We start from the raw sequence: 15,933 nt of genomic DNA on the forward strand, positions 1-15,933 counted from the left end.
TTCAAGTGAGGAAAATTGCTCTGACAAGTCGCAGGGTTTTGGGGACACTGAATGGAGGCGAGGCAGCCACATTAGAGAGGCTCTTCATGCTTCTTTAAGTGACAGATTCATACTTCCGAACTTGGATCAAGTTTCTGAAGGCTGCTCTATGTGTGTAAGTGTTTGATTTAATGTCTGCAATGAAAATTGCTCCATGAAAGATTCATGAATATTTTTGGCTGGATGAAACTTAACTAAGTAGGTCATGTTTACAGTGTAGTAGATACAGTAGGTCTGCAGAGAAACTCACAGCCAACATTTCCCTTACAGGCTGCACGTTCAATTACATTCAATATGAAATCAGCATCATTATTTGTAATGTTTTTTTTTTATTTATGACAAACTAACACTTAGCAAACTCACAATAAATAATGCTTTAAATTACAGACACTAGTTCTTCCAAAGAGATTTTCCTTGGATACGATCCCAGAACATGAGTTTCAGAAAATCTTCTACTTTTTCTAGGTTTTCCGAATAATGCAACTTAGTGAGTGTGTCTTTTTTCCTGCAACTGTGGTTAATTTAAAACAATAATACAAAGCTGTAATGACAGATGAAACAGTCAGTTAATTTTTTGGAAACCCACATTGGTATGATTGTTTCTCTACCCAATGTGTTCTTATTCTGCAGTAACTTGTGCTATGAGGTGTTCAAATATATAATTGAAAAGTCATTCTGCACAAGGTTTCTGTGAAACTGGCTGTTTCTTTTCATCACAAGTTATTATAGCTATTTTAGTTCAATCATATTTGTCTGGTGAGATGGATTCAGATTAGTGTCGGCATAATTACACTTTTTTTGTATTTATGTGTTTTGTATTGTAGATCTGACTGCCAATACATTTGCTTTGGACTTTTTAAAGTCCCCAGAAATACTCAAAATGATTTGTAGAGACCCCATGTCAAACAACATTTCTTTGACTAAGACGTTGGTCGATGCAGAGGTTATTATTAAACTTGACCCCTAGCAGAATAATATAAATCTTTTTGACCTTTCCCCAACTCTTCAAAATAATCAAGTCATTCTTAGGGAAATGCCCTGAAGTTATTGGCTACATTTACTCTCATCCTCAGTTTGCTCCTGTTTAAAAGAACAATGTTCAACTACTTTTATTGTAGGGTGTAACTTAGCTGAGTTTGTATGGACAGTATTTAGAAGCCTACATGACCATCACTAGTAGAGGTGTTTTTCTTGACAAAACTGCTCCTTAGTCCAACCCTGGTTGTTGATAGTTTAGACATGATCATTTCATTGGGATGGAATTTTAAACTGAAGCAAGATTCCTGTTTTTGTGAGTTCGTGCAAAATAAACTTTTAGATGTATTCTATACATAAATATGTTTCCCCGGTGTGTAAAGAGACTCACAAAGTGTGAAAAAATACAACCCACTCTCTTTTCCTAGTTACACACATATCTAAAAATGGGGGTACAAACGAGCTGATCCAGATTTGCTGCAGAATTTACGTCACATCAGAAATGTGGGCCGGCTTGACATTGAAGTCCTTGCAACGTCCCGCACACGTCCCAACCTATTGTCCCCTATATACAGTCGGCGAGCTGAATCCCTTCCAGCAGCTGTGTGTCTGTGTACCAATTTGCTGCCCTAGGCAAGATTTTAGCTGGCACCCTCTCAGCTAAAGAGTCAGTAATCAGTAGTTAAGCTCATGAACTTGAGCTGCTTTTTGACATGTGCCCCGGTGGAGGTAACCTGGACAGAATATATAGCATGCTGTATAAATCCACACAAAGACAGAGGTGACAACAGCATGTGTGTGTCCCCATTTGCCAAGTCAGTGTTTCGCCAAGCCAGCCAGAAAGTGACTGCACTACATTGAGCTGCCGTCTCGTTCCTGTCAAAATGCTGTTTTTGTTCTGCAGCACCAGTCTGTGAATACTCACCCAGGTTGAATGGGTTTATGCAAATATAACATCAGGTATTTAACTATGTCACTGAGACTCAGACATGCTGGGGAGAGGAAAAAGAAAATGTTCTCTTCCAAGCCAAAAGGATGATTGTAAAAATCTAGCAGTGATGTTAAAGCGGAGGAAAGGACTTAAATGCTCAAATTTGACTATGATTTTGAAAACCATGACGAAACAACATATTAGGAGGGCACAATAAAGTAACTCTTTGTTCATGCATACAAATTGTTGATAGCTTTAGGGTTATACGAGTCACCTGAGTCTGAAACTTAGTAGCTGAGGACCGTGAATATGTCAGTATGAGTATTCTTCTTTTTTTTTTACTGTTAAAAACAAATTATCATTCATGCTGATGTGCAGCACCATCTTATTTTGTATATGAATGGAAGAGGAAAATTAGGTTGGTGTGTCTGTGTTTGATAGCTTAGCATGCAGGGGCACAGAGATGAATGGAAAGCAATTAGGATGGTAAACATAGCATAGGTGAGGAGGACCAAGAGTGTTTTGAAAGAGGTTGTGTAAAGGAATTATTATCACATCTGCAAACACATTTTTGCTTTTTCTCATTGCTCTTTCTGTAAGCAACATCAGAAGAGAGAAAGTTAGAAATCCGATGTGAGCTGCTGCGTGTTGTGATGTGTCTCAGACTGCTGGTTTTCCTTTAAGAAAAATGAAATAATTTGATGTGCATATTAGTTTTTTTGACAAAAGGCGGAATTCCAATGACTTTTGACTGAAATCTATACAAAAAAGTAGTCCCCTTACAAAATACTCTTGTGGACACAGCTCCAATCTGCCTTTTTAAACACCAACGTCTGTTAAAGGATTTGACCCGAATACGTCCACCCGGGTCCCCGGTGACTCAAGCCTGCCACTTCCACACTGCCATGGCTGTGATTTTCCATTAGTGTTTGACAGCGGGGCCGTTTATAGCAGCGAAGCCCTGTGGAGAAGGAGGTTAGCTGTAATTATTCAACTGATGTTACGAGCAGAGCAGGCCTGTCACCGTTCTTTAGACTGAGCCAATCCGAAGCCAGGAAGAGCGTTTGGTTATTAGTCAGACTTGTACCAATTCATTCCCCAGAGAGAGAAACTGCACTTTCACTAGTAGTCATTTCATAGTTCATTTAAAGGACTCTTTCAGTCTTATCTTGTGCATGCGACTAATACTTAGGTTAGCCTGGCTACACATGCTTGATATTTGCTTTTCATCTTGTCCTATTTCTGCAAAAAATACTTCACTTTTATGAAAGATACAAGTTGACTTTAATTTTTCAGTTAGAATTCAATTTGCCATTTTTTGTTTCAGCTTGCATCTATTTTTCATTTCATGCTGTCTGGTGTTCAAGCACATCAAAAGGAGTGGGTGCAATTTGTAGGGTCATAATATCATCGAGGTGAATGGGGTGCTGGATGTGTTAGAAATAGTATTTGCGTGACAGCGGATGTCTCCCCCTTTGTAAAATTGACTCAACACAGTGCATTACACATACAGCTCCAGAGCAAGTTATTGTGTAAATTACCATACATTTCCGTTTGATTGCTTCTGTATTTGTTTAGGGCTTGAGATGTCAACGTTTCAGTCACAGATCTTTTCAAATGCACTCAATGTGATGAGCAGAAAAGTGAGTGGCAATATTCTATTCAATCAAAACTTCACTTCGGATTTATTTGGAGCAGCACAACCACAAATGTGTTATTTATGTTGTTGGTATTGTCTGCATTTGCTGTCTTGTTGTGTGTTTTATCTAGTTTTGTGTTAAATGTAGAGGACGACAGTTGAAAAAAAGCCTCCAGGCTTTCGAATGTTTATATCCTTAGTGATTTGAACATGTGCAATTTCATTCATCCAATACAATCGATCATTAAGTCTGACATCAAATATTTAACCTTGAATTCCTTCTGTAGGAAAAAAAACTGTAGTAGATTTCAGTGATCTTGGATTATACAGCAAGGGTTGTATGATGATACCTTTTGATAGTTTTGTTTATGGTAGACCTGGCCATTTACTTTTATTAATGACAATTTTTCTCCATCTCTGGATTACCGATTTGCCGGGAAGATATGCAAGAAAAAGAATAAATGGCATCACGCCTTGATTCATTGAAGTACAGATGGTATTGTTTAATGGCGAGGATCTGTATTATTTTAATTGTACCTTAACCCTAACAAATTATGTAACTCTCCAGATAGTTGGTGTAGGGTTACGGTTAGGCCTCTGAAATGAACAGTTCCAACAGTTTCATTACGCCATTTTTTTTCCTCTTTCATATGATGCAGATATCCTTTTACCTCTCATGTCTCAAGTGTTGAATCCTCCATTTTGGGCAGCTGTAGGTTGGAGCTAAGGGCTAGTAAATAAGGGGGTATGAAGTGGATTTCCAATATGCTTACCTCTGGAATGTCATTATGTGTATTCATAAATGAAGGCCAGGGGATGTAAACATAATATCTGGTAATTAGAGATTGTGCAAAACTAAAATGGATGAGCCATTTCTTTAGTGGCTGCATTGTTTGTTGGGTAGACTTTTTAGGCATTAAACGATAATAAGATCCACAGACTTGAATGCCACACAGGTTGATCACTCACTTTGTCAATAAAAAGTAGAAAGTGGCAAATGATCTTTGGGCCTCTGCAGCTGCTGTCCTTTGAAGGGGAATATTATCTTGCTGTACAGGTTTCCTCCACAGACTGAGCAGAGATGATGGGTTTGTGTGACCTTAGTTTTATCAGATTTCCGATAAGACGTCTTTGCTCATAAGTGTCGATTTGAAGGACCGGAATGGTCAGTTATACAATGCATGGGATGTGCATACAGCACATGTAGCATGTATGATGATACGGTAAATATTAGTAATCCTCATTTGATCATACCGTACATGTTTTTTCTGTGGATTAAGTTATCTTTAGATCTGATGACCTACGTGTTTAGTTAATGTCGAGAAGTATAGCTCTAGGTATATACACATTATACTAGCGAGTAATATATGGTGTGCGAATATAAAGTAAAACAACTGGAAGGCGGCGAATACTTCTCTCTAAGGAATCTGAACAGATTAACTATAAAACGACCGACAGAACAAAAGGAAATCATTCAACTATTATAATCAACTCGAGATAAATATGGACATACCTGTGTAATTTTGTTGCTTTATTGTTCAGTAGAAAAAATGCACTTTAAAGACGAGTCTGTACAAGATTGTGTTCATTTTATAAAAGCAATTCATCTGCACACTGCAGGAGTAATTGCTTTAAGGGCGTTTGGCAGTTTTTTCCAGGTTCCATAGAGTTCTGGCTTGCACAAAGAATCTCATCATATGTCTTTTTGGAACCTTGGATGAAAGAGTAGGAGCAGGTATTTCCCATCATTGGAATAATTAAGGCAACAATTGAAGATCACAAGGTGAAAAAAAGGCCAAAGAAAAGGCAATCCATTAAATCCAGCAGAGTTTGTGTTTTTCACTCTTGGAAATATTTAAGGTCCAACCTTCAGTCTGTAAGAGCTCTGTGTTTCCTGGGTTTCCACAGGCAAACAGGCTTCACCATGTTTTTTTTCCCAGCCTAGGGAATAACAAAATACACACAATCAATGAAATATTTTTTTCTTCAGGTATTTTTAAATGAGTAATTGGCTGACAGTGTGTCAGGTAAGTCTGTCTTTCTTTTACCTTCTTCCTCATCAAAATCTCATGCTGAATGATTGTTTTCTGAGTGTTGCTGCGTGTGGTCCGACCAGCTCTACTGCTCTTGGCCGGCACACTGGATTTCTGCTGTACCACAGAGAATACTACCGAAGCAGCACAGTATTCACCTGTAGCTTCCATTCTTATCTGAAAAAAACAAACAAACAGTGAACCAGGTTGAATGTAAAGGAAGCTAACAGAACCTTAAACAATGTTTTTAGTTTAAAAAGCTGATACATAACAAAGATTACTAAATGATTGAGAGCACCATTTGGTTCCTGAGAAAGCAGGGTCAAATAAATGTATCATTAACCTGATCAAGGTGATCATCATTTTGTGTATTTTTTCTTTGGAAGACGTTTCATCTCAACGACCAGTGGCCTCAGTTGGCACCTCGGTTGAAGTGCTCCAGCACGGTGGCGTTGGTTTTCTCAAACAGCCACTGCTGGCTGAGAGTGGATGGGTCGCACGTGTTCATGAAGACTCGGCGCTCACTTGGGCTGCTGTCAATACAGCTGTTACTGACGGGATGGTACAGACTTTTATCCTGGAGGAAGGAGAGTACAGAGAGAACAGGCCTATTCATACAAACAATTACTGTGATTATTGAACCATTTTATACCACTCAACCCACACTTCTTTCAAAAACGTTTTTGTTCATCAATAGTGGTTGTTATTTGATTTTATCTTATTTTATCTTTTCTTTTTTTGCTGTTCCAGGACCATTTGATATTGCAATAAGCAATACAAATATCTAACCAAAATAAAGAAAAAAGGTCAGTGGACCCACTCACACAGTTTCACAAGGGAATATCATTTTGAAGAACCTTGGTAGAAAATATTACCTTTGAGTTTGACAAGAATACCCCAGGGGTTTATGAAAACTAATGAGGTCAGGATTTAGCTTAAATGTTTAATCATTTGCCCAAAAATCTCAAAAAAAATATTGAAGTATTTCCCTCTTGCTGCTGAATGTGTATGTATGTACAGAAATAGATTCCCCAGAGTTGATCCATTATACACAAATAACAAAAGGTGCCAAAAGAGGAAGCTTAACGACGGTATAATCACATCACAGACAGGCTTTTAAGAAACAGGAACAGGGGTAGGGTAACGTTTGCTCTTTATGCATTCTGCAACTTTCCTGCACATTCATTTAATTACAGTAAATGTTAACCAGATGGCCAACATTATGATGAAATGAGTCATAAACTGACTCAAATGATGCTTATATGACCAAAGCAATTTCAACAGCAGCACCGTTTGAAGGCTGACAACATGATGCAGCTGTAAATAACAATTTGATGTATTTTATTCCCTCCATTTTCCTCTCTCGTACCTCTCTGTAGCGCCACAGCTGGTTGCCCTTCATGCCGTGACAGTCATAAAGGGTGACAAGGCTGTTGTGAGAGACGGCATCGAAGCAGACCTTCCTTGTGTGCATGGGGTCACCCACTCGAATATCCTCCCTCCAACCAAATGTTAACACCTGCAGGGTACACATCTTAACTGTAAAAACACATCACACTGTTTCGTCCTCTGTTGCTCTTCCACATTTTCCATTTGCCCTATCACAGTGTTTCTTTGTGGAATTATACTTTTGAATTGAGGATATGAGGCTAGTGTGTGACCTGGTACAGATTGTAAAGCAGGCTGAATGAAATCAAAATGATCGGGGTCAAACGAAATGCAAATCCCAAAGGCACATTTTGAACAAATACTGAAGTAAATATCAAACGGAAGTTGAATCAGTACAAAGTGTTTTTGTCAATCCATTCAGTGAAATGTTCCAGTTTAAAGATATTGAACCGACATCCTCACTAGTGCAGCTGATTGCACCCAAGGTTGGGATATTAAGACCTTGTGTATTAAATTACCCTCACCTGTCCATGACTCCATGCCACCTCGCCCCTCCCTTTCACACAGCTCTCCAGGCGGATGGGGCTCCCTGACACAAAGTGTTTGATCTCCATGCACATCCCACTGGCCACATTCCGTATCTACAAAACATAAACACAAAATCATGTGGAGCCACAAAAAAACTGCTTTCTTTTTTTGTTTTGTATTATCACATAGGTCTCATTACATGTTTTTATCATTCCAGCCACGACTTTGCAAATGAGGCATTTAAGGGGCCCTGTTTTTTTACTTTATTCAGTCCCAACCTGACACATGGATTTATCACAGATCCCATGTGTTGAGGGGGCTGGGGGACTGTTTGGTTAGCGTTTCCTTCCGTATTTCTCCATTTGTTTCTTGTTACTTTACAGCTTTAAAATGACATACTGACTATGTATAACATAACTCTATTGCACTGTATATTTACTCTTAATAGTACCCCTACTGTACAATGATTTGATTACACCTGTCTTTATTTTCTTACCTTTAATGATAACTTAAGGGGTATTAAAGGGGTAGAAAGGGGTAGAAAGGCAGCAAAGTGATATGGGTCGGTCTTGAAACCTGGGCTGCGATGGCAAGGACTTTGTTTTTGGATATTGCTTCCACACATTTTATTTTTTAATTCACAACTCAAAGAGTACTATGTGCTGTGGTTTTGTTCTGATGAAGTTCGATGTTGTTGTTTTTTCTTGTATCCTTGGAAGGGCCCAAGGCATGTTTGGCCCCTGGGTGTGCACCCAAGATGCTTTGATGATAGCTGCAGTATGCAGTTCTGTTGTATTGCAAACAGGTTTCATCACTGTTTTTTTTTAGTGATACCACTGAGGATTTTGCTAAAAGAAAACTCCGGTCATTTATATTTTTAAAAGTAAACATTCCTGTGTTGAATTCCGATCGCCTTTTTATCCAGTGCACTCTATAGCATCACTTATTTAGTGTCTGTTTTAAACCCTCTAAAGTTACATACCTTGCACACAGTAACAGAATTAACTCTTCTTAAGTATTATCAGTAGAGTTTTCCTGCCTGTGTCAACCACTACAGCATCCACTCACCTTATTTTGACTAGTGCAGTACATTTGCTCATTGCAGATCACATACATATGATACATACATACTTTTAAGTTAATCTCTGTAATGATCAAAGGAAAAATAAAGGGTGAGCTACATAGATCTGTGAATAATGTACTTCTGTAACTTGTGTTGAATATGAACAAGTTCACAGTATGGTCATGGTGAGTACATTAACTTTAGACTGTTTTGTCTTCTGAGACACAGAGATGGGGAAGTAGCCTTTAGGCATTTAAAAAAGTGTTCCGTATTATTTAAGGGGAACTAGAAACTGCTGACATTTTCCAACAGAGGATAAAAACACAGTTTAAACTTCTCTCTAAGCTAATGAGCAGTTAACATCCATTTCTTCCTATTTTTTATTTCTGAACTATTGCAAAGTTTGAACTAACTTTTAACAATCCTGTTAGTGCTGAGAGTGGATGGGAGTACATTGCCTTATTTTAAGATGACTTCATTCTCCCAGGCGCCTGTCAGTCAGGTGTGCATTACATCACTACAATGCAAAAATGTGCTCTGCAGATAAAGTTTAATTAACTGTTGCTGTTCAGGAACTATATATGTGGTACTTTCTAATAACTTATCCATCCGAGTTTTGTAAACTAATCCTTACCTCTCCCCATGCAGCTGCCGGAGGCTCCACCATTGGGTAGTGTTTGGGCAGATCCCAGGCCACATTGCTCATAAACCATTTAAAGCTCTTGCAGTTGAGGTGGTTCCTCAGCTCCTTCTGGGCTGTCATGTCGCCTGCTGACAGGTGGCGGTACTCAGGCCGACGCTGGTACACATATTCGGCGTATTCATCCATCCACACCTCTGCCACACGTTTTAAGTTCTAATAAACACAAGTAGAGAGTCAGCAAGAAACTGTGTATTCATTCACTACAGAGGTGTTTTCTTAGCAGGCATTTAAATTCCCACAAATACACTCAAGATCCGACAGTTCCTGGCATTAAAGATGATTTGTTTTGGAACCTCTTTGGACTGTTTTCTGCACATAATGGTTTGGATAGCCTGCTTTTAGCACTGTTTCTTTTTCCTCACAGATCTTACAGAGCCTGAGTTGACCTTGTTGATTTGTACCGTAGCACTTTGATCAGATAGAAAACATTAGTAGAATGATACCAAATACAATGTATAAATCCTTACAGCTGTTTCACATGTAGGCAGGGAGCAAGACTTCCTTTATTTGCAGTATCTTTATATAAATGTTTTCTTTCATCACTCATGATCAGGTTGATTTAGAACTATTAGAATTCTACTGAGGTCACGGTTTTAAGTCAAAACAAAGGCCGGCTCCCTTCAGTTGCATACTGAGGCGAGTTCCAGGTGCAGCAGAGGCATACAGAATGAATGTTAGGATACACCCTGGAGGATTGAGCACTTATAGACAATTTCCTATTCCGTGTAGCTACTTTGAAGCAAGGAACAAAGAAACTTAAGCTCATTCTTCACAGTAACACCTGCAACCGGTATACGTTGTATATACTGAACACACTGCATAGTGCTGCCTTTATCGTCTGGTGGTCTTTTGTTTGTAGAGTTGAGTCGACTGTAAAGTGCTCTTCAGAATGGAGAAGGGTACTCAGTAGAGGTTATACGAAAGACAATTATACCATTTTATTATACTGCCCCACTGTAAGACTAGCTCACAGTAAGACGCGTGTACTATACGTGTTTGTGAGGGTACATTGCTTATGTATGTTTATCTAGCCCTTTATTTGTCTACTTTAGCTTAATGAGATCATTCTCTTCGTCTCATAAGTTAATGTATTCAGTTTATTTCTGTTCAGTTTCATTGTTCAGTGCTATTCAAGGACACAGAAGTTCTTTTTATGTTGTGCTGTCTGTGTGTGTGTGTGTGTGTGTGTGTGTGTGTGTGTGTGTGTGTGTGTGTGTGTGTGTGTGTGTGTGTGTGTGTGTGTGTGTGTGTGTGTGTGTGTGTGTGTGTGTGTGTGTGCATGTTTGCATGAAAATGTATTTTCCAAATCCCTGTACCCCAATAGCCAAAAATGTCCTGAGCTGAAGTATATTTGGTTTCACATCAAGCCATACTTCACACAAAAGCCAACAATGCTATTTTTATTCTGGTTTTGTAGACTGAATAAAACTCTAATTTAAATGCTGAACATCCCTGTGTGTGAATACTGCAGAAACAAATAATAAATATATCTCTGTTGCTGATAAGATGGCCTTTTTAATTTCGCAAGAGCATAATTTGATTTTGCTTAATGTATTGTTCAAAAAAGAACCTTACAGATAAGAACTTTTTCAAAAGACACAAATAGGAACTGTGAATACTGTAAATTAAGACTCTTATCAACACGTTCAAATGTGTTGCTGCTTTTAATGAGCTAGGGAGTCTCTGCCATTCATACATTTCATAAGACCTGATAAAGAATTTGTATTATTCAGACCAGATAGATGGAACATGTAAAAAAGAACCAGTTCTCCAGTAACAAATAACAGTATTATTATCACTTCTTCTTGCCAATCAGCATGTGAAACTATGATGTGTTTTTAAGGGTTACAAAACAACCCCTGAAGATGGTATGAGGGTTAAGCCTTGGATTGGATATGACAATTTCCTTTTTTATTAATGAACAGCTTTACAGACTTGGAACGATGCATTTTAACAATGTGGATTTTATAAGGCTGGCACTGTCCAATAAAAAAAGACAATATTGAGCTGCACTATTGGTAGCCTAAGATCAAGTGTTTTAAAGTTTCGTCAACAGAAGGCACTTTCTAGATATCTCTGCAGCATACATTTTTACCAATATTTTTTTGATCACTTTTAAGCCCTCAAACTTCATGAATGTGTAACGTAAAAAAAAGGGTGACTCAAGTGTCACACTGCAATTGTCCCATCTTGTTATACTATATGATTATAAAACATAGGCCCTGAATTTATCAGCAAAAAATGATCCATTATCCTTTTGTTTAGAGCTACTATCCTTCTAATAGATTTTTCTAACTTACAATATCATTGTATCCAATGTTCTGTGGTGAATAATACAGAATAGACAGCAATGTACTGACACTGCACCCCTGCTGTAGACTGTTATAGTACACAGAAAGTCTGTGACTGATCTGCTGTACTGTATTTTGTCATGAACCGTGAAGGCATACAGTACAGTGTGAAGAATTACCTTCGCCAAGCTGATCCCACCAGGGACTTTGTATGGGACGTACTTCCTGTAGATGTGTCCTACCCTCGAGCAAGGAATGTCCTCCATCCGACCACCACACATCCACACCTACAGGGACATGTAGAAAAGAGAGGAAGATCTTTTTATCAGACGGATATCCATGCATATAGAAACTTTGTCCACCTAAACATTCAAAGTTGTGGAAAGTTAGAAGAAAGGTGAGGTAAGGAGACGATCAAGGAGATGAGCAGGAGATTGATGGCAAAGAAGAAAGAGGCATGAAGTACAGTGGTTCTAACAGGCTTATAAATCCTGAGAGACTTAAAGGAGAGAAGAGTGTATTTTGAAGGGAGAGGCAATACAGATTAAAAGGAAAGATAGCAGGGAAGAGAAGACACCACAAACATATTAAGATATGAAGGGGACCTCACTTCACCTGAGCAGCAGGGTCAGATTAGAGAAAGCATAAATCACTTCTTGAGCTAGATTAGTGGTACGCAATAGGCTAAGGGATGGGGCATCTCTAAGTGGTTTACCAATCACAACAGAGCAGGCCAGCTAACCAATCAGAGCAGACTGGGTTCTGTTTTAGACAGAAGGTGAAAAAAGGGGCTGCAGCACAGGCAGTCTGAAAAAGATAAAGACCTTTTTGATGATTAAAGCCTGTATGCATGTCACAATAGAGGCAGAATTTACAAATATGAACTTGGAATTACAGCGTATACATTTAGCTTATGGCAAATGCACAAAAGATTTTTCAAGCAAAAAAGGCATGGTGTCTTGTTGAAATATTAGAATTATATCAGGAAATTCAATATATTCTAAGCACCATAATGTGCTTGTGTTTAGTTAAAAAATAATCCTTCTTTAACAGTTATTGTACATGGTTTATTTCCCTTTTCAATTACACATAAAGAGACATCTAGCAGTGGCTTATCTTTTTAAACCTCCAATAATGACAAAAGAGATAATTCCCTTTCTTGGCTTTCTTGGTTGAAAATAAACCTTTAGAAAGAAAGGGTGGCAATGAAGGGGAAGACAATGAGAGACAGCAGGCGAGATGGAGAAAAAAAGGGGTATTGTTTAAAAACAATAGCAAAATATAAAACGGAGTGAAATGAAAAGATGGATTTAAACATGAAAACAAACCAGCTTAAAGAGATGTAGGGTTGTTCTTCCTGTTTCTGTCTTATAGTGAAGCCCTTATAATGTACAGTACGTTTAAAGCCATTTGAAGGTTACAGGCATGCTAAATCTAGTGCGAGTTCATGAACATGGGGAGGAGAATGATGAAACATAACATATAGATATTTTACATATGATTTCAAGGGATAATAACATACAACAAAGGGTTCGAAGGGGCAGTAAAGGAAGTAGTCCATCTCATATCCACTTGCCATGGCCTGACTTTCGATTGAGTTCAACACATTTACATGTGTGAACAGATGGCCCTACACACTATATCTAATAAACATAACAGCAACCTTATAATCAATAGAGGTTACGTGGCATTATGTGTGACCTAACAGGAGGGCAGCCTTGAACTTTATAGAAAAAAGGGGAAAAAAGCGTAGGTGTTTACACTGGCTGAGCTATTTGTTTTGAATGAAGTACGATCGCATAAGCAGAAGAAAAGACTCAATCCGTTGTGACAACAAGGTCAGACATATACGGCACTTTTCCAAATAAGTCTCCATGAGAAGGCGTCCCCTTGTATGGTCACCTCTGCTTCCGCAAGTGTGTGTAAATAGGGGAATGCTGTATATGTGCTTTCAGGGGTCAGGGAGACTGAAAGTGCTATGTAGATACGTTCCAATTAAAAACGATGACCGCAATTCATGTCCTTACTTTACATATTGTTTAACAAAATGCAAATTGATCTTAGCCAAAACATTTGTCTTTTCTGAAACCTTACCTAGAAGTTGTGTTGCTCATAGTAACACAAAAAACAAACAAGACAACCTTTATTTTATTTAAAAGATAAATGCTTGTAAACAGCACAGACTGTTGTTCTTATTAACTATTGCGTTTATCTTGTAAAAATGCATGCAATAAACATAAAGTAGCATCCCTTCATGAAACTTGATAAACTGACGGATTCTGTTATTTTTATTTGAAGCAGTTCGGTCACTGACAAAGCCATCGGTATTTGTCTAGTTGTGAGTGAGAACCTGTCAGTTGCCAAGGTTAAGGATAAAAAAAAGGAATATGATTGAGGTTTATTAGCTGGGGATGTAGGGGATTAAGAAAAAGTACATGCAGTTAAGTACTATGGTCCCAAGAGGATGTTCCCAAAGGTTTTAGTGACCTTTCTCACAACAAACATATATTCTCCTTAGATAGTCAAGTCCGGTAGGTCTGGGGCCCTTTTCTGCAGCCGTATTAAAACTCCTTGCTCCCCTATCATTTGAGACTTCTCTACACACAAGTGTAGCTGCTCAGCTCGCCCGATAGAGAGAAACTACAGAACAACAGAACTCACTTTGACTGCATGAATAAAACATATTGCTGCAACACAAAATCCAGCATTGACTAAAAATGCAACTGGAGTCGTGTCTATTGATGTTTTTTGAATAAATAAAACATAAGTGGCTCTGGTATTATGGCTGCTTCAGCTACTTGAATAATAATTACCTAACCAAAGTCAGTAATAAAAGGGAGTGTGATTTAAAGGTTAATGGACTCACCCTATGTCCTGTTAAACAAAGATGGTTTAGCTGTTGATTTGTGTGTTGGTTTGTAATACAAAACATTTCAAATTTTATTTTGGGTCACCACCATTGTTTGGGTCAATTGGAGTGTTTGAAGGTGTAATAATGGAAACACTAATTGGTAAGCCAGTGCATTTTCATGGTCACAACAATCTCTTATCAAGTACATCACTGACTAGTACTGTAGGGTTTATGTAAGTAGCCTAATATCTTTCCAAACTTCCGAATGCATACAGTTATGAATAAAAGAGGAAACATCATTTTGTTCTTGTACGCTTTAAAAATCTTCCAGCAGTAGCTTACTTTTACTCTTTTATAGCTCCATCCATAGAGGTTTAATTATTTCTGCCCCCAGAGCAGCCCTGTATCTGATGATGAACGTTTTTGCATAACTGATCTCCTATCTGCCGTGGCAATATAGAAAAAAACACCATTAGTTGTATGGCTAGCTCGGCATGTGAGGTCATATTTCCACAGGGCTCTGTGTCCCTGTATTTCTGACATTAATTCACTGTGTGAGCTGGAAAGGCTTGATGTTCCCATACCAGTGTGACCAGGATGGAGCTTGAGATTAGCTGTACCAATGAGGCGATTGTGTTTCGTATGCCAGCTGAGGCAAGCTGTCCGTGGGAGCAGGAGTTTGGTTGTAAGGATTAGTATGAGAGCCTGTTAATCTCTTCACCTCAGGAGACTGGGTTTCTGCTCTGTATCATCTAATGGGGATCTTAATAAAACAGGAAACCAAATTGAATATCTGTGGGCAGTAAGTAGGGTTAAGAGGCACAGCTAGACATGTGCTGATAGCAAAATGTAATAACATAATGATCATGGCCAAAAGTAATAACCTTGGTATGGAATATTATCTCAGTAATTACTTTTATAAGATGAAAAGCAGTATAAAAGCCTATACAATTCATATGATCCAACACAGCTATGGCTAAGGTTTGGTTAATCTTAGGCTCAAAAACGAATTGCTAAAGGTCAAAGAAAAATTCCGGTCCTAGTTAATACAACCTATAGGAAACAGCCAACCAACTAAACATATTCCTTCTTTTGTTAAAAATAATAGAAGTATAAAAGTCTGTTTTGATGTACAACGGGGAACATTGTTCTGTAACGAGACCCCTAAAAATAATGAATAGAGGTCAGCTATGCAACAAAGCATGCTATTAATAATATGAATGTGTCTACAAATGTTTTGTTATATTTGATCAGAAAACAAAAAAGGGACCTTTAGTGTATTTGAATGTCGTTATAGTAATGATAATATAACATTTTATTTGAAGGCGCCTTTCTCGGCACTCAAGGACACCGTACATGATACACACACAAAGACAATAAAAGGAATCAACAATTCAAAAATACTGTCATTAAATCTCAGTCTCCTTCTGTGTCATTGATTTGGGGTGAAAGAAAAAAAAAACATGATCACAGAAAAAAGGTGTGTAATGT

General features: G+C 38.2%; 1 protein-coding gene across 1 annotated transcript in view; it reads right to left on the reverse strand.

Moving 5' to 3' along the window:
• Window positions 1-5,142: 5,142 nt before the first annotated feature.
• Window positions 5,143-15,933, reverse strand: part of LOC134872356 (polypeptide N-acetylgalactosaminyltransferase 10-like) — a 50,173-nt gene continuing 39,382 nt past the window's right edge. The window contains exons 8-14 of the mRNA XM_063895630.1: window positions 11,771-11,878; window positions 9,232-9,453; window positions 7,531-7,647; window positions 6,987-7,136; window positions 5,961-6,194; window positions 5,633-5,794; window positions 5,143-5,525 (exon numbers count right to left, since the gene is read on the reverse strand). Of these exons, the coding sequence (XP_063751700.1) occupies window positions 6,030-6,194; window positions 6,987-7,136; window positions 7,531-7,647; window positions 9,232-9,453; window positions 11,771-11,878 (762 nt within the window). The 3' untranslated portion in view covers window positions 5,143-5,525; window positions 5,633-5,794; window positions 5,961-6,029. The remainder of the gene's footprint in view (window positions 5,526-5,632; window positions 5,795-5,960; window positions 6,195-6,986; window positions 7,137-7,530; window positions 7,648-9,231; window positions 9,454-11,770; window positions 11,879-15,933) is intronic.

This window comes from Eleginops maclovinus, chromosome 11, assembly GCF_036324505.1.
Source record: "Eleginops maclovinus isolate JMC-PN-2008 ecotype Puerto Natales chromosome 11, JC_Emac_rtc_rv5, whole genome shotgun sequence".
In the NCBI taxonomy this organism is placed as follows: domain Eukaryota; kingdom Metazoa; phylum Chordata; class Actinopteri; order Perciformes; family Eleginopidae; genus Eleginops; species Eleginops maclovinus.